This window comes from Micropterus dolomieu, linkage group LG08 (assembly GCF_021292245.1).
Source record: "Micropterus dolomieu isolate WLL.071019.BEF.003 ecotype Adirondacks linkage group LG08, ASM2129224v1, whole genome shotgun sequence".
Lineage (NCBI taxonomy): Eukaryota > Metazoa > Chordata > Actinopteri > Centrarchiformes > Centrarchidae > Micropterus > Micropterus dolomieu.
Genome location: NC_060157.1, coordinates 6064461 through 6084159, shown reverse-complemented (window position 1 = coordinate 6084159; position 19699 = coordinate 6064461). Strand labels below are relative to the sequence as shown.

At 38.9% G+C, this 19699-nt stretch overlaps 2 protein-coding genes across 5 annotated transcripts in view; one reads left to right on the top strand and one right to left on the bottom strand.

Moving 5' to 3' along the window:
• LOC123974472 overlaps positions 1-12743 on the top strand; it is a 47854-nt gene extending 35111 nt beyond the window's left edge. For 2 of the 4 annotated variants that reach the window (XR_006825856.1, XR_006825857.1), the window contains exons 9-14: positions 3457-3573; positions 5425-5541; positions 7149-7209; positions 8646-8787; positions 11971-12119; positions 12683-12743. Coding sequence is in view for 2 of the 4 variants with exons in the window: in XM_046055187.1 (XP_045911143.1) it covers positions 3457-3573; positions 5425-5541; positions 7149-7209; positions 8646-8734 (384 nt within the window). In the remaining 2 variants the exon portion in view is untranslated. Of the gene's footprint in view, positions 1-3456; positions 3574-5424; positions 5542-7148; positions 7210-8645; positions 9143-11970; positions 12120-12682 lie in introns of those variants that run through there. The other 2 variants (XM_046055187.1, XM_046055188.1) reach the window with 2 other exon arrangements.
• ccn5 (cellular communication network factor 5) lies at positions 8165-13916 on the bottom strand. The gene is made up of 5 exons (XM_046055182.1): positions 13854-13916; positions 12668-12884; positions 11912-12160; positions 10341-10582; positions 8165-9037 (listed from the first exon to the last, which is right to left on the bottom strand). The coding sequence occupies exons 1-5, from the start codon at positions 13914-13916 to the stop codon at positions 8750-8752; spliced, it is 1059 nt and encodes a 352-aa protein (XP_045911138.1). The 3' UTR covers positions 8165-8749.
• Between the last annotated feature and the right edge of the window lie 5783 nt (positions 13917-19699).

The window sequence follows — 19699 nt, the reverse complement described above, 5'->3', positions numbered from 1 at the left end:
CTTAAACAGAAACCTGGGATTGTGTTTGTGTAGTAATGAGTTCAGAAAAATAGTGTGTTCTCGCATCCTTAACCATGTTATTGTAGTTAATTAATAAATCCTTCAGACTGAGGTAATGGACTTGGAGACTGGATTTTTTCCATCTGCGCTCTGCTTTCCTGCATTCCCTTTTGAGGCTGCGAATGCTGTCATTTATCTAGGGTTGCTTACTAGCTTTAGACGTAGGCCTAACCTTTAGAGGAGCAGTAATATTTAGTGACGACAAGCAGATATGATTGAAGTCATCGACCAGATTGTTGGTGTTGGAATCAGACAGGTGTTGGCTTTGGCTCTGAAAGAATGCGCAAAACTTTGAAACACTTTGTTCATTAAAGATGCGAGAACACACGGAGCTTCGTGAGCGGCATGAGTAACAGGTGAATCGCAGCTAAAAACAATACATCTGTGGTCAGATATGGTCATGTCCACCAATTCCACCGAGGAAATGCTGACACCCAGGGTGAAAACAATGTCCAGTGTATGACCACGGTTATGTGTTTGCCCTTTGACATGTTGTTTGAAGTTAAAAGAAGCGGCCATATTTAAAAAGTCAGTTGCATTAACATTGTTGGGGTCATCAACATGAATATTAAAATCGCCACAAAGAACAATTCTGTCATAATTTAAAACCAGAGAAGACAAAAATATTCAGGAAGTTCTGATAAAAATCCTCCAGGCAGTTTTGGGGGGCGATAAATTATAACAAATATGATAGGTTGCAGCCCTCCAAGTTTAAGAGTGAGAACTTCAAAGGAGTTAAATTCATCACAGCGTACTTGATGACATTTTAAATTTTTCCTATACACGCTCACTAGCCCACGACCACTGATCGACCCTTGGTTGACTAAAACAATCATATTGAGGCGGACACAGTTCAGCTAGCTGGCTATAGTCATTCATTTGCAACCAGGACTCAGTTAAAAACATAAAATCTAGATTTGCAGACAAGATAAAATCATTTAAGATAAAAGTCTTACTTGACAGAGATCTCACGTTGAAGAGAGCCATTTTAAATGTATTTGTTCTAGGTGCTGGAGTTGGTGCAGTTGTCCTAATCCTTAAGAGATTACTAATATTTCTGTGTGGGATGTGCACATTTCGGTTTACTGGTCTATGCGTGATGATGACAAGAATAGAAGTCTTTGGAACAGCGCTGGGAGCAGACGGCTTTACATGCCACCAGGTGGAGACAGTTCTTAGTGGCAGTGAGGCAGAGATCTGTTCAGTGACCGGTGGTGTGTCCAGGTGTGCTGCATGAATGATTAGTCATTCACGTAAGTCATGTGTGGACCGCACCACATGCTGTATGTGAGCAGCTAACATTTCTGATCCCCGTTTGTTTGGGTGAAGTCCGTCTGTCTTAAAAAGAGACATTCTTAGCCAGAAAATATTAAAAACTCATACATGCAAAGAGCTATTCATTTTTTTTTTTTATTTGACTACATGATTTTCCATTAATCTACCATGTAAGAATGTAAATACAAGGCTGGTATAAATCCCAATAACAGTAACATGTAACACATGTCTCTATGTGCAGACAGGCAGCAGACTTCCTGAACATTGTAAGGTGCTGAAATTAAGTCTGATAATGTAATAATTGCTTATTTGACCAGAACACATTTGTGTCAACAAGAGTACTTTTATCCAAACATAAATGAAGCAAAGTATCAGCTCGTCATGGTTAACAGTCATTCTTAAGGGATCTCAGCTTTGCTGCTCATGCGCACAGTTACCAGCTCATGTGACCGAATTTTAAACTCTCTTAAAATCACTGGGTGCTACCGCCGACTGGTGCTATGTAGGCTGTACAGCTAGTGGTGCACACAGACAAATCTCCATACACATTTAAAGATCTCATCCACAACAAAAGTGCCGCACAATTCACATAGCAAAATATTAAGACTTCTCAGACATAAATAATACAGATTTGTGGATACATTCAAAAATCTATGTACACATTTAGAGATTATTTTACACATTTACATGTCTGATTATGCACACAGAGATTGAGATACAGTTACACAACTCAAACACAATTGGTTCTGCTACAACAATGGCCCAATACATTTTGACCAATCATTGAACTCATTTGGGGGCCTGTCTCTGATTGGCATTTTGCTGCTGCACCACGATCCTGCTCACTCAGAAATATTATCATACAGTAATCTCCAATATTAAAAGAATTATATCCCATCAGTGCAACCATTTACATTATGCGAGATGATATGTAATAATTATTCAATGGTCCTAAGTATCCAAAGCTTTATACAGATTTTCACAATTTAAACTGAGATTACACATTATGTGCAGTAAAAATGATAGTGGAAGTGCTCTAACAACTTGACAGCTGTCTTGTGTGCAACACTTGCAAAAACGTTTTATTCTGAGCTGAGGGTGACTGAGTGCTATATTTGAATGCGAGGGCAAAAACCGCTGTTCACGGAAATTAATATGCTAACTTTAGATAGTTAAGAGTAACAAACTGATATCCAACCAAGATTTTGATTATGCCATGAGTTAAACCTCTAATTAATGGACTTTGTTACAGACTGAATCAATGATGAAAATTAAACAGCGTGGCTGACTCTGTATGAGGGCGGTTGCCGAAACTTTTCTGTTTGTGTTAGCAGTGCATCCTGTTTATAAACACACTCACGTTATCAACTTCCTGTTTTAACACGATGCCGATCACGCATAGTACTGAACCCCCCCACCACTAAACATTCTATTCTCTAAAAAAGTGAACAGTGACATTTTCAGAATATTTTAAGTACATTTTATCCTTTGTAACTAGTACCCTAATAATATTACTGTTTTAGAAAAGTAATTAGTTACACTACTAGTTACTGGGGAAAGTAATATTAATACAGTAACGTGTTACTGCCCAACACTGCCCACCACTAAACACGCTTATATTCTCTAAATAAAAGTGAAGACACATTTTCAGAATATTTTAAGTACATTTTATTTTTTCATCTGAGATTTTTTGAGTATGTTAACAGCAATATAACTACGGCATAGATTAAAACCTTGACCAATAAATGTGTTATAGTGGCAGATGATGCAACACCATTGTTCAATTTCATTCGTACATCCAATCATTTACACCTGGGGGGTTTGACTTGTGGACAGTCGTGTGACAGTTTGACGAGCTTGCTGGAGGAGTCGTCTGAACTGAGCAGGAATATGTTCTTTTCCATGGAGGTAAACCAGAGGGTTGAGAGCACTGTTCAGACACACAAGGCCACGACTTATCTCATGAGCAATGTAGACTCCATTAAACCATTCATAGCATATTCCCTGTTTGGACAGAACTCTTGCCAAGAGGTTCAGGTTCTTGAATACAAAATGAGGAATGTAACAAACAGAGAAGAGAAGAATCAAGATGAACAACAATTTCAAACTTCTCTGTTTCAGTACCTTGTCAGTGGAATTTGTGCGGCAGAGAACGACAATCACATGTCCATAGCAGCCCAGTGTGATGAGGAGTGGGATGCAAAACCCAGTGAGTGTCCATCCAAAGCTGTATTTCAGGTAATCCTTAGCATTGTTGTTATTGGTGGTATCGTAACATTTCCTAGTGTTTTTTCCAAATGTTTTGGGGTAGAACATGTCAGGAGCGCTTTGAACGCTCACCAACAGCCAAACCATGACAGAGATAGCTACAGAGTGGGTGACAGTTATTCTTCCCATCACTCTCATTGGATGGACAATGGCCAGGTACCTGTACACACTTATACAGGTGAGGAACCCGATGCTGCCATATAAATTCAGGTTGAAGCAGAATCTTGTTATCTTGCAGAATGTAGCTCCAAAGATCCATTTACTCTTCATATAGTAGTACACCATCAGAAATGGGAGTGTGAGCAGATACAAAATATCTGCAAGTCCGAGGTTGAGAACAAAAACATTGACGATTCCTAGTTTCTTCCAGTTGTGCAGCAAAGACTTCAATCCCCATCCATTAGCTACCAGACCAATGATGAATACTAGGATGTAAACAGGAGGCAGGAATTTGCCTGTAAAGTCAAAATTGACTGAAGGACAAGATGTGTTATTCATTTTCTTCCAGACAGCAGTTAATACTTTTCCTGTCAGAGAGTGTGTTGGTCTACTGTCACTTAGAGACGGACACAGGGTTATTCATAAAAGGCTTCCTGTGCTTGCTCTTGCCTCCACATTCTATGTTCTTGTTTTTGAAACCACAGTGTCAGTGCAGTTGGCTGATTAGTCACACAAAGAAAAAAATAACTTACTTACTTATCTTAAACAAGTCGAATAAAGATTTGCATCACGCAGTGGTTTTCAACAATCAATATATAAAATCTAAGCAAGTCAATATACAAATAAAAGGGGAAAAAATATGCATCACACATTGTTGCTGTTTTGTACAAATGTGTCTTAAGAAGTGAGACAAAAACAGAAACAGGCTATGCAAGCCTGAACTTCTCTGGTAGCTTGATTCAGAGCGTAGGGGGCCCAGAGAATCAAAGATCCTGTCTGCTCTGGTTTTTAGCCTAGACCTTGTAATGGTTAGCAACACCCACTCAAAGGAACTCAGTCTGCGCACTGACTCATAGTAGTCTATCTTAATCGATATTACAACTATTTCCATACAGCTAAAGTTATAAGTTGTAGTAGTTACGTCTCAAATATGTATTGTTGTGAAGGCCCATTGTGCTTGATAGAGGTTATACATATAGTATCAGTACCAGTACTGCTCTGCTCTGTTGCAGTCAGTTAAGCTCATACAGTTAGCAGTGCATCCTGTTTAACACATTCACACTATGAACTTCCTGTTTTAACACAATACCGATCATGCATAGTAATGAAACTCCCTACTATACATGGTTCTGCTCTCTAAAGAAGTGAACTGTGACATTTACAGATGTCAGATATTTTAAGTGAAATTTCTTTTTGTAGTCTGAGATTTTTTTTTTTTTACTTTAACAGAAAAACAACCACGACACAGATTAAAACCTTGACCGGGCACAATAAATGCTTTATGGTGGCAGATGATACGATACAATACAATTGTTCAATTTCATTCGTACATCAGATAATTTACACCTGGGATATTTGAAATGTGGTGGTGGACAGCCGTGAGATAGTCTGACGAGCTTGCTGGCGTAGTTGTCTGAGCTGAGCAGAAATGCCTTCGTTTCCATGGAGGTAAACCAGAGGGTTGAGAGCACTGTTCAGACACACAAGGCCACGACTTATCTGATGAGCAATGTAGACTCTATTAAACCATTCATAGCATATTCCCTGTTTGGACAGAACTCTTGCCAAGAGGTTCAGGTTCTTGAATACATGATGGGGAATGTAACAAACAGAGAAGAGAAGAATCAAGATGAACAACAATTTCAAACTTCTCTGTTTCAGTACCTTGTCAATGGTACTTGTGCGGCAGAGAATGACGATCACATGTCCATAACAGCCCAGTGTGATGAGGAGTGGGATGCAAAACCCAGTGATTGCCCGTCCAACGCTGAATTTCAGGTAATCCTCAACATGGCTCTTATCGGTGGTATCGTAACATTTCCCAGTGTTGTTTCCAGATGCTTTGCTGAACAACATATCAGGGAGACTTTGAACGCTCACCAGCAGCCAAACCATGACAGAGATAGCTACAGAGTGGGTGACAGTTATTCTTCCCATCACTCTCATTGGATGGACAATGGCCAGGTACCTGTACACACTTATACAGGTGAGGAACCCGATGCTGCCATATAAATTCAGGTTGAAGCAGAATCTTGTTATCTTGCAGAATGTATCTCCAAAGATCCATTCGCTCTTCTTAAAGTAGTACACCACCAAAATTGGGAGTGTGAGCAGATACAAAATATCTGTAAGTCCAAGGTTGAGAACAAAAACATTGACGATTCCTAGTTTCTTCCAGTTGTGCAGCAAAGACTTCAATCCCAATCCATTAGCTACCAGACCAATGATGAATACTAGGATGTAAACAGGAGGCAGGAATTTGCCTGTAAAGTCAAGGCTGACACAAGAACTAGATGTGTTATTCATTTTCTTCTGGATAACAGTTAGTACAGTTCCTTCTGTCAGAGAGTGTGCTGGCCTTCTCTTTACTTAGAAACGGAAGCTAGGTAGTTCAGATCAGGCTTCCTGTGTCATGCTCTTGCCTCCACATTCTGTATTTGAATTACTGCACCTGTGAGAATCTGCAAAATTACATCAGTTGACTGATTGGTCACACAAAGTCATCTCAAATGAATCCATGCTGAGCCCAAGTAACAGACTACAATTACAGGTTTGTATCTACATGGGCCTTACATGAAGATTTCCTTTCTTTTTCTGACTCCTCTGACAATACCTTATGAGTAATGGAAACTGAATCAAGTTTACCTCGAGTGGAGTAGCCTACGCTTCAAGCACCATTTCTGACATGGGTAACCTAGTACACATTTCAGATTTATGTGGTAGGGTTTACAAAACTGTAAGGTCCTGTAGTAACTTGTATGTAGCAGCTGCTTATCAGCTGATAGTATGCTTTTGATAATGTATTTTATCAGTAATATTACGACTGTTAGATAAAATCCTCTTGTACTATCCTAAACAGTTTACTGTGCCAACTAAGTCTGTGTGCTCTTTACATAATACTTTATACTAACTTAATAAATGTTAGTGATGGCTTTATTTGTGGTTGTCAAATCATTAAGTAAAGCTTTATAAATCAGTGATAATCTCTTAATAATAGCAATAGCAAAAGGATGTGTCAAACACAGGCCACCTGAATATTGCTCTTCTGAATGTCTGTAATCTACAAATATGTGTATCATGTCTGTGTCTTTAGACTGAACTGAGTTATGACTCCGAGAAAGAGTAAAATTTTTTATACAAATTGCAGGAGTGTGTCACAAGCCCAAAAGTGTTGGTCTGACAATAAAGTGTTACACTGGAGTTTTGACCCCCCCAGACTTTTTACCCTTCTCCATGCACCTTGGAACTACGTAGGGGTGTGTGTGCGTGCTAAAGATATTACAAGGTTGATGATGCTTTATTGATGCTTGTATGTTGTTGCTCAAAATCCAAATGAGTAAACGTAAATGTCCTCAGTCTCCGCAGTATGTTCTTTTGTCCACTAGATGTCAGGATGTCTCACAAATGTCATCTGGTCTGACTGGAAAAGCCTCCAGCGGCCAAATGGTAAAATTGAAAAAGTTAATAGTAATACTACTACTCATTAATTTGGCTTTATTTTTCATGTGAAATACCAGAGAAATACTGATGGTGCTGTGTATTTCAGTGTGCTTCAAACAAGCTTTTAGTAGCTCATCAGCAAAGGAAGAAGCGTACTGTGTAATAATTATTGATGAATGATAGTGATGAAGTGAAATTATGGGAACAGGTATGTACAAAGCTACAGCCTGTGAATAATCTGAACAAATCTGTTAATTCTAGAATATGAAAAAAATAAAAACACAAAAATCATTGAGAGTGAAAATGCAGGACATATGTAAAAAATTTCAACATGTTTCACTATATGTAAGACACATCTGTCCAGTATTTACAACAAAACAGAAAATGAAGAAATAAGTGCAATGTCATCTGACTACAAACACACAAACAAAACTGTACAAGTAAAAAGTTGCATTGCTTACGACAGGAAACAATATCTTTCAACACAAAGGCTGGGGTCATACTTTGACATACATTCCTATCAAACATATTTTTGTCATTGAAATTCGCTCTTAAAGACACATTGGCGTTTAGCAGTGAAAATATGTCTCTAATGTTACGACCAAATTAACATCATGGCCAACTGTCCTCAATTATTAGTTCAGGTTAGATAAATCTGTGTTTGAATTATAAAAAAAAAACAATCTTGGCACAGATACGGTTGTACATCTAAAATGTAATTGGCCCACTTGCCCACAGTTTCCATCCCAGTGTAAAAACATATTGGAATAACCTGTGATCCCAATCTAAATGTTAAGCTCATTCATAAGATCAGTTCAGTCCTGCTTTTTTTCCAACAAAGGAATATTGCAAGAATCAGTTTAGCAGCCTCAGCTAATTTTTACTGTTTTGATTGAAAACCATGCAGAAATGCTTTTTAACAACAACTTAAAAAAAAAATCACACTACACTAGTTTTAGTTTCTCTTCATATAAGGCATTACATGACTAGGCACCTCTGTAGTCTACTTAAAGGAGTTATTGTGCCCTCCGACCTCTAAAGGAAAAGTCTCAGAGTAGGCAAATCAGTGCACATCTTTCTTAAAACCCACATGTTTTCTTTTTTCAATAACTTTTACTTTGTGGGTTATACACTTACTTCCTCTTGTTTCATATACAGTGTGTGTGTGTGTATATGTATATATATAATTTTATTATCTGTCCCTTCTATCCTTTAAAAAGTGCTCTACTGTAAATTAAGTTTGCTTGCTTGCTTTCTCTAAATTTGCAATGTAATTTTAATTCCTGGATAAGGTCAAAATCACCAGTATTATGGCTTCCCAATGTATATCAGTATAAAGGAGTTATGAATAAGTGCAGATTGAGATTGTATAAGTGTAAAGATAAATGTTCATCCCAACTCAATCACAGTTTTTATCTACAATAATCATTTTCTCTTTCAAGGTCCATTGGTTAGGGGATGCTTGGTGATGCATAAGGTTTCTCTCACTGTCCGGCCCACGAATCAGTCGGGGAAATCTTCACTATTATGAATGAATCCGTGCTCATCAGGGCCTGTATCCCCACAGAGCAGGGTTACTGTAAGGTGAGTATGGGCAGTTGTTATGACAAACACATGAGTGAATCATCATCACAGCTCGCTGTAGCAGTCTACCGGTGGGGCATCGGAAGGTCACCTCAGCAGTGGTGGTTTGATAAGGCGTGCAGCAGCGAGAGTCAGTGCACTGTCCGCAGTACTGGAGCTGATAGGCACGAGTGCTGTAGCAGCCCTGGTGAATGAGCCGAATGGGACCTGGTGATGTGTAGCTGGCCTTGCACCACCTCTGCCTTCCCCTCTGGGAAAAAGCATGCAAAAACAAACACATGCAGAGGCAAGTCAGAAAAAAATCCCAGTAAGCACTGCGATGATTTGGGGGATTTGCAGGTCAAAAGATTCCAACGTCGATGCAAGGCTAGGTTTGAAAACTATGAAAAGTGAAGTTTTTCAGGGTACATATATCCAACATTTCAGCAGTGGTATTTCATTGTGGAGCAGGTGCAAACTACATGTTAAAATATAGTTATTAAAACTACAGCTGTAAATTCAGTGTTCACCTAGATTAATCTAATTGCACTGACCTGCAAATTACCAAATCAGTGTTTTACGGGGAGTACAGTTTAAGTCAAGTAACTACATCTGAGCTGCAGAGATAATACCTGATCAGAAGTGACAATGACATGTTTTTCATTAATTCACAAACATGGCATTTATGACTTTGGGAGGGCAAGGAGGCTGGATGAAAATCATTTAACTACATCTTAGCATGGCAAGACTTGCTTTTGCAGTCAGTAGAACACCAGAGTTCATTATAAATATCACTCAGCTCTTGCCTTTTTTCATGGGTTAAATTAGAAATTTAAAGGTGCCTTGTGGAGTTTCCTTGTAAACAAACAAAAGTTATGTTTACATTAGTGTTTCTCACCAAAACGCATCGTGTGTGTCCTTGAGGTCAAACAAGGTGTGTTGAATGCATTTCCTTCATCATAAAACATTTGCAAAGCAAATATTTTAAATTGAATTGTACATTGTTCACAGCCATGTTTGATTGCAAGATGCTTCATTGCTACCTTTCTTTGTGTGTTTCCACCAACAACCGGTTATCAGCGGAAAAACCAACGGCAAAAATGTGAATCACATTTCCTCTATACTCTGTTCACGTGTGCTCTAGAGTGTACACAATAAAACAAAGCAGACAAACTCGTAAAAAAATTGCTCCTTAGTGGTACTAGGAGTCAAAAACTCCACAGGGTATCTTTAAGACAGCTATGCGTCTGAGAAATCTTTGTAAAAGTCACTTTTGTTCTTTCTAATCACAATAAACATATATTTTCACATAACCCTTGTTATATGCAGACGGTTGCTCAAGTTTGAGATTTTTGTTTGAGATATTCTGTTTCCCTTTATTGTATTTGACGTATTGGCCAGAAAGGTTTTAAAGATAGCTATCTTCAAACTCAGCACATAAACGTTTTTCGTGATTTGGGTGAGTTAACCATTTAAAGCCGTGAATGGAACATAATAGGATATATGAAGAGACAGAATCTGATAAGACAGAGAAAGTACAAATCAGAAGGAATCACTATGTGATTAGAGCTTACCATGGGTTTCCTTGTGGCAGGCTGAACCATATGGCAAGGCCGCACTTTACAAAGTCGAGTTTCCATTTGCAGCTTGCAGGCTGGGTTCTGGTTAGAAACCCGTGTGGACACCCCAGCCCCACAGCTCTGGGAACAGGCACTCCACTGGGTGCTCTGCTCTTTACATGTGGAGGCAGGTGGGACTAGTTTGTTTAGAGGATGATCCCTCAGGAGAACTGGCCACAACCTGGCGGGTCTCATGGCTACTGAAACCAAATAAAATGACATGAGTTCATGTTGCAGCATGCACACTAGCAGGTTTTAGCCTCACAGTTTGAGAACATCTGCACTAAACTAAACTAGATGCTGACTGGACTCATTCACCCCAGTGACTCACCTCCAGTGACTTTAATATCTCATCTCATTGTTTTTCGCTCACAAAAAACTTCCTCTTTGAATCAAATTAAATGCTTTGGACTTTAGTGAATATAAAAATCCAAAGCAACATTTTGTTCCTCCCAAAACTAACATTTATAAGTCATAATAATCAGCTGATCTTCAGAAAGGACATCGCCAGTTTTGTATTTAAGAACAAAATGTTCTGTTGCTGCTCTAATCACGTTGTTTGGAATTCCAGATGTTTTTAAGAGTGGCTTCATTTCTCTAACACCCACTCTCACTCACACACTCACTCACTCGCACACTTTCCTTCTAATGGAGTCTCTACATGGTTTCATATGTTTAATTGTTACACATCTGTGGTTGTTGTTATGAAACTATGAGACTTGGTGACTGAGGGAAAAAATATGTTTTCACTTTTCCAGAGGAAGGTCGGTTATATTTGGACTTTGTGAGTTTTCTTTTGGCCAGACACACCTCAGTTAAATGCAAAAGTCCTCCAATAAAAACTTCCAGACATGACCACCAGTGACAAACCTCATAGAAATGAAGTAAGGATTATGTTGCCATATGGACTGATCATCAATGAGCAACATTTGTAGGGAGAAATCCAATGATACTGTACGTGAAGATACATCTGGCACCAGCACCCTGACACTGGAAAATATGATGTAAATATCTAGCTCTGATGTCATTAAAGGAAGGGTTCAACATTTTGGGAAATGTATAGAGGTCAATGCGGAGCTCAACACCACTCTTATGTCTGTTCATTAAATATGAAGCTTCAACCATAAAGTGGTTAGCATTAGCTTAGCATGGCACAAAGACCGGAAACGAACAAACAAATCATAATGTTATCATCATAATCATGTTAATTACTGAGCTTGAGGTGATAGTAGGCCTTTATGCTAAGCTAAGCTAACCAGCTGTTAGATGTAGCTTCATATTTTCCATAAAGACATTAGAGTGGTATCAATAGTCAAATCTAACCCGCAGTAAGAAAGCAAATAAGAGTATTTTACAAAAAATGAACTCTACCCTTAAAGTCTGTCATGAAGCTTCTAGTGAATTTCACTGCTGCTGTTAGTAAGATAGCCTAACGTAAATTCAGGTCTTCGTAGGAGGATGTTTACATGTACGTGTTTCAACCTTTAAAGGTCCATTTAACCCATCCATCCACCTGTAGAGTTTACCTGTTATGGCATCCTGAATGACTGTGTTCTCGAGGTTTTCACACACCCATTCCTTGCAGCATTTCCCCGGTAGCCGGATATGTTGTGGGTTGGGACAGTCTGGAGTGGGAAGACGGCCATGCAGAGGGCAAGCCGGCACACAGCTCACCCCTCCACCTCTGCAGTGGCAGTAAGTGTCACATGAGGGCTGAAACGACTGGCCCTCTTGGTAAGTGATGCCGTTAACTTCACAGCCAAGGTCCTCCTGACCTGTAAGAAACACACAGGACAGTCTTAACTTTCTCAACCACACCTGCAGCTTAGATTGATCTGGGAAACGTAACGTAGAAGTCAAAGAGATTAAGATCAGGTTAGGTGAAGTTGGCGGGGACACAGTAGAGGAAAATGAGACAGAGCTGTAAAGACATAGAAGCTGCTGTCCCTGCCTATGTAGTTTTATAAGAAAACAGGCCTCTCTACTGACAAACTGAGGAGTCTGGTTTTCAATCCACTAGTGTTGTCTCTGTAATCTATCATGATCAAAGGACAGTCATAGAGGAAATGAGTCAACAGCAGTCCTGGAATAGAAGTTGAAACGTTCTGGACTGCTGGCAGAGCACCGCAGCCCAGCTGGCCATCCCACTCTGCTGAGCAGACTTTAAACATTAACTCTGTTTGTCTCTCTCTTGACGATTGACTGAGACTGCATTTCCTAAACTCAGTCTTACCCACACAGACATGGGCCTGGTTGTTTGCTTGCTAGAACTTGACACTCACTAATGCACTCCCCAGGGTCTCCGGGGAAGCTGGCGCTGTAGTCACACCGGAGTCCTCTCTGGCTGTCGCAGGGAAACATCTCAGTGCAGGGCTCACCTTGCTGCCGAGCACACACCTGGCAGCACCGGCAGCCATCCAGCACCAGTGGGACTCCTGAGGGGCACTGGGGGGCAGGTCCGGGGCAAAGGCAGGGACTGTCACAGAGCTGGCACAACACCTGCAGGGACAACACACATGAGAAAAGACTAGATCATTATTTTCATCTTCACCATCACCACCACAGTTATCATAATCATCATCTAAATGATTATCCTCATGACTATATTTTCACATAAGGAGTAATGAAAATATTATTGGTATTCTCAGAAAATGCACAAGGTATCCAACACTTTCAGGACAAACCACTGTTTTCAGTTACATGTCGCTGATGGAGCCAAAACATAGGCGAGATCTGGCCAAGGCTAGTTTCACTTCTCATTTCTATTGAGAAATTCATTTACTTAATTCAAAAATAGTCAATTAATTACAGAAACTGGCAACAGTTTTGATAACCATGTCTCATTCTTTTGATTCCTTTTTACAAGCAAAATGCCACAAATTCTTTAGTTCCTCCTAAAAGTGAGTATTTGCTCCTTATTTTTGTCTTATATGCTCATACACTGAATATATTTGTGATTCGGACTGTGTTAAGACAGACAAAACAAGTAACTGATAGTAAAGAAGTGAATTTTGATGCCCATTTTTAAAACCTTTTCTGACATTTGATAGGCCAAACAGCTAATCAATTAATCATAAAAGTAAAAGACAGATATTAAAAGTTAACAAGTTAAAATTGTTAGTTACAGCCCTAGTGGTCTTATCATAATTTGCATATCTTGCACACAGAGCTTTATGTGACCTTATTTCTGTCCAAACAGGATGACTATAGTCACTCATTTAAAATCAAGGTAGACAAGAAGATATTCCTCTAAAGTAAATGAAACAAGTATAGTGTGTGAATAAATGATCACGGTGAGAATATAAACAGAATGTTTACAATATTTTTCAATCTTGCAGTAATAAAGTGAGCAAATCACAGGAAATCAGCTTCACTGTTTGAACGTCTCTGCCTACGCTCTGTCACACATACAGACACCATAATATCATCTAGTTCAGAACAAACTACTGTTAAGTAAGCAGGCCTCACCTGTGTGGCCACACACAGCAGTACAGCCAAAGCTATCACACAGTCACACAGCAGTCGGTCCATGGGGGCTTGTGTTGCTGATGGAGCTCAGTCTGCCTCACTAAGCTGTGTGGCGGTGTGGTGCGACCAGTGAAGCTGTTTGCTAACTGCTCATTCTAGCGCCTGCTGACATTTATAAAGTCTGGACTCTGATGTCACAGGCTGACTACCGTGTAAACAGCCACTGGACCAGCATCAGAAATGTTTCACATTCCTCCTCCCTGCTGCCCATTTCCACTTCCAGACACACACACACACACACACACCTCCACCCCCAAGTCTTTCCCCTCTTTTTCCTCTCCTCCCTCTCTTTCCAGTCTTGTGGCGTTCTAAGTTTACACAGCTTAACGCGAGCTGAGGGGAGAAATATACATTAGTCCAGTTGTCTACAAGTCAAACAACCTCCAAGGCTTCTGTGGTGGTGACAATTCTGATTTAAGTTGATGAGATTTTACCTTGCTGATGATTTTACAGGCTGCTGCTTTACTGTCTGGACAGTACCAGTAGCTGCTCTTTTAAGTACAGATATCAGATATTCCCACAATTTAATTTTCCCTCCCAAAAACTAAATTACTTCTGAAACCCGCATATGTAACTTCAGCCAGACTTTAAAGAAATTAAAGCCTTCTCTTACCTCTGATTTTCATTGTGTAAGGGCAGCAGGTCTGGGGTTGGCTTGAACTTGAATCATCATAAGAGAAGCTTGACCCTAAAGAGAATTAAAGGAGCCTGGAAGCAAACATTGTCAAAGGATTCCTCCTAGGCCACAAGGACACATCTTGAACATAGCTGAGCTACTTTATTACTAAATTGTTCCTCCAGAGACATCTTCTGTGTGTTGTATCTGAGACTTTCTCAGATCAAGAGGACGATCTTGCTAACATTATCTAATTAGCGCTAAACATGGAGTCCAGCTATAGCTGATGGACATGTCATTAGTTTCTCAAGTATGTGTCTTAAACCAAGTTCAGATACATCATCTGCGAACCATGAATGTCTGTACTAATTTTTGCTCCAATCCAGCAAGTAGATGATGGGATATTTCCCTGGATGAGTTTTGACCTGCTGGTGCAAGATAAAAGGTCAGAGGAAGTCATTAGGCTTAAACCTCTGGGGACCATGATTGCCTGTACCACATTTCATCCATCCAATATTTATTGATATATTTCCGTTTGGACCAAAGTGGTGTGCTGACCAACCTACTGACACTGCCATCCCTAGAGCAGTGTGTCTAAAAACATATAAAATTACGTTACAGAAATATTTATTATACAGCACAGTCACGTGTTACAAGGATGCCGTCATAGCTACAACACGTTTGAATATAAATATAGCAAAAGACTGCAGTCACTGAAACAGAAAGTAAGCAATCATGGTTAAGGCATTCAGTCAAAAGTAAAACCAGATTCCTGAATTTCAACACCAGACATTTCTCACAGAGCTGGGTGGGCAGGACAGACATCCAGGGATGAGGTATAAATAGATGGAGACAGAGAGAAAGATAGAGAAGAGGAAAGTATGTGTGTCCCCGGCAGGTGGGCTCCATGTGGCCAGCCAGTGTCGATATATACTGCAAGGCCTCAAATTCAGCTTTCTCTGAAAACGATGCTTTCCTGGCCACCGCTCCATGTGTTCTCCATGTTCTCCAAGAATGACAGAGGCTGGAAGGATTGCACTGCAATAACTCCACTTGAACATACGCTGGTTTGGAAGAAGATCTCAAACTTCTGCGTCACTGAAATCTTACTAAGACTATTAATTCAATTCAATTCAATTCAAAATAGCTTTGTTGGCATGAATGTGTAAAAGCAATATTGCCAAAGCATCATACATACAACTTAAGAACAATCAACCCCATACATTTCATTAAACAAGTAATTAAAGCGTAAAGTAATCAAAGCGTATGTGTGTTTGTGTTAAAAAAAAGAAGAAATATTAAAAATTAAAATAAAATAAATAAATAAAACAGTAAGAGTAAGCAAGTGTGTGTGTGTGTGTGTTAAAAAAATAAAAAATATTAAAAATAAAAATATATTAAAAATTAAATAAATAAATAAAACAGTAAACGTGTGTGTGTTTAAAAAAATATATATTAAAAATAAAATAAATAAAACAATTAGTGTGTATGTGTGTTAATAGACAAAAAAAAATTTAAAAAAAATTTATTAATTGATTAAAAAAAAATAAAATTTTAAATAAAAAGAAATCAGTATCAAATGTAACAACTAAAGAATTACTAAAATATCAAACGATCAAAATAATAATAATTTGAAAATCTGTACAATTACTTATCAGTCTGAGGTTCCATTGGTTGTCCTCATGACATATTTTGCAGCAATTATTTCACATTTGGGCGTTTCTCCCAGTAAATAGGGGAGTTTCTGTGTGTCTGATATGAATTCGATTTCGGGGTATATTTGGGAAATGTATGAAAAGTGCAAAGTGTTTTTCTCTTAGTGTTTTATATTTGGGGCATGAGGTTAGAAAGTGCAGCTCTTCCTCTACCTGTCCCATGTCACACTGGGAGCAGAGTCTCTCCTCTTGTGGTAGCCAGCTCTGTCTGTGGCGACCCTTTTCTATGGCCAGGCTGTGTTCACTCAGTCTGTATCTTGTCAACATTTTTCTTAGTTTGGGACATTTTATTGTACTCAGGTAATTTGCCGGTGTGAATTCTCTTTTTAGGGTCACATAACATTGTAATTTACTTTGTGTTTTGGTCGTTTCTTTAAAGTATTCAATATACTTTTCTTTCTGCTTGCTGATAATTTGGTTTGGTCTGCTTGAGTTGGTGTTGCTGTCCTGAGGCTGTTGGGGACTTGTTACTGCAGAGAGCCTCAGGACCAGCCCGCTGAGGGGACTACTCTGGTTTCAGCTCTTGGTATGTTAGGGTTTGTGATGGTATGTCTGGGGGTTAACTGATTTTAAGTGATTGTAAAATTAAAGTGAACTTTTCTATATTTTTAGTAAGAGGGGATATTGGCCGAGCTCTGCTCTACACAGGTTATTTGGTGTCTTTCTCTGCACCTGCAGGATGCTCTTACAGAACTCAGTATGGAAAGATTCTATGATTGTTTTGTACCATTTGTCAAATTCATTATTAAGTTTTGGCCCCCAGATTTCGCTACCATACAGAATTATTGTTTTTAGTACAAATTGGAAAATTGTAAGCCAGATTTAAATTATTATTTTTATATATATATATATATATATATATATATATATATATATATAATGAGTTATATTTATTTATGTGCCTATGTCGCACACCATTTTGTATGACATCATTAAAAAGAGAAATGGAAATTGAAATAGTTTCTCTCAGCACCCCCAACTCAGACTAACTTCCAGTGTCCCTGTGAAAAAGCCTCTCTTGATGATTAAGATTTTGAGTATCCTAAATATACTTGGTGGGACACACTGAATGAATAGACTAGTTAGTCTAGCTTAATTATGCTTGATATATGAACAATTATTGTGTAGAGCATTTAGCCAAGTCATAACAACAACAACTGCAGCCAGTATCAGTCATAGTAAAATCATACAGTATCTGCCAATTCAAACCAAGAGAGGCGGAGAAGGCTCAACACATTTTTCCAGAGCAGACAGATGTTGGAGAGCTCCCAGACAGTAAAGTATCACTCTGACTGACTGTGGACACTTTTGAAGAAAAAACCCATAATCCTGTACAATGACCCTCTTTCAGTTTGGGTGAATATGTTTTAGTATGTGATGGTATGTAGGAAAAGACCATTGGATTCCTTGTTGATTCACAAATGCAAAAACTGCAGGTCAAAGTAATGAAAATATTATTTGTCCTGTAAATGTTAGAAAAGAATCCAGTTATCTAAGTGTTAAAAGAAAGGAAAATCACTCCACGAAATCTGTCACTGTGGAGCAAAAATGTTTAACACATGTTCAGAAAAGTTTTCCAACAACCCCAAAATACCACAGGCTTCATTCAGACTGTTGTAATGATACTCAGAGTAGCAGTGTTTAAATCACATTTACAGATGTGAAACATTGCGATTCTGTCAGTTTAATCTGTAAGGATAGTTTAACAGGAATCAGAAAGTAACAAGTGCTGATTGAATATCCAGAGTCTGTCACATTAGTGATCAACAGTTTGTCTCTCTGTTAGTCCACCAAGTTGGCCTAGAGTGAAATATCTAAATAACTATTGGATGCATTGCAATGAAATTTTCTACAAGCATTCATGGTTCCCAAAGAACCTGACTTTTCCTCTAAGACCACCATGAGGTTGACAATTGTGTATTTTAGTGCCATATCTCAATGACTACTGAATGGATTGCCATGAATTGTTTATGTCCCATTCATATGATGAATTGTAATAACCCCTAATCCCCTTTTCGTTCAACACCATCATCAGGTCAAATTATTAATTTGTCCAATACTGTGGTTAATGACAAAAAATACCTGCTACACATCAGCATTTTTGCGTTTTCATTGTTAGCATGTTGGCATACTGATGCTAGCATTTAGCTCAAAGCACCCTGCTAATACCCTTTTATATTTTTAGGTTTGTGCTTTTCTGAAAAGTATTTTTGTACCCCAATATTTCTGACCTTAGTAGACCCAGACAATATTCAAGTTTGCCAGTCCGTGGGTTTAGGTGGGGCCAGCTAGCTGTGACTGATTTGACTGTGACTCAGAACAAACAGGCTATGGGCTGTAACAGCCACAAATAATACTCATATTTGACACATGCATAACATGCAGAGCAGCTCCAAGTAAGTGCACTTGGTTATTGGTGTCTGAGGTTTTGGCTCCACGTCTTGCTGAAAATTTTCCAGTCATTGGCAGGTTGGCTCTGCCAGATCTGCAGGTATCCTTTCAGTGAAGAGGGCAGATTAGCTTTGACTGTTGAAGCACATGTGAGTTGGTGTCTATTCATGATGTTGATGTACTGAGTTATACTGACTCATTATTCCAGTAAGGATTTTGGAGAGGGAATGTAATGACGGGCATCCCTGGATCACCACCGCGCCCTGTAGAGGTCACAGACTGAGCTGTCCAGTCAAACCATTCAAAACACAATAAATGCTCATGTTGTCTGTCCTGTCTGTTTCTCTTTATGTGTCTCTCCTTCAACACACCTCAGCTGAAATAGTTTTCTCTTACAAGGACAATGGTTTGAAGTTTTATGTAGCCTAGATAATGTCGCTTTATAATAACAATGTTTGCTTTGAAATCAAATTGCAGAGCTAAATGACATCTAAACATCTGGTTTGTCATTTTCTTTGTCATTTAAACAACTCAGTCATAAAACACTTAATAGAGGCAGAGAAGTACAAGAGGAAAGGGTGAACAATTAAACAGATGGAAAATTTGCCCAAGATTTCCATAACATAATGAACAGCAGCAACTGCACTTTCACCACTAAGATGACCAGGCGTGTCCTCTGAAATCATTCACAGAGTAAATACTACAGGTGCACAGCTGTTATATGATGTAATATACAACTTAAATTGTAATGAGTGATCTTAAAATATACCCCCCTCCCAAAAAACGAGACATTTAATTCTGCCCAGACACTTACCCTGAGACTAAACACAGTAATTTCCTAAATTCCACACAGCAAAAGTCTAAAAACGTCCTAGAACTAAGTCCAAAACCACAAAATGGAAACTTCAGAAAAAAGAGAGTTTTCTCAGGAACTGATTGTGTAACTCCTTTGTGCATGTGCGTATTACTGCCATTTATATGATTAATGTGTCAAGATGTGGTCCAGATGTAAGCACCTACAGTAGGAAACACATACACTCATAGCCAAGGCTCCCTAACATGGA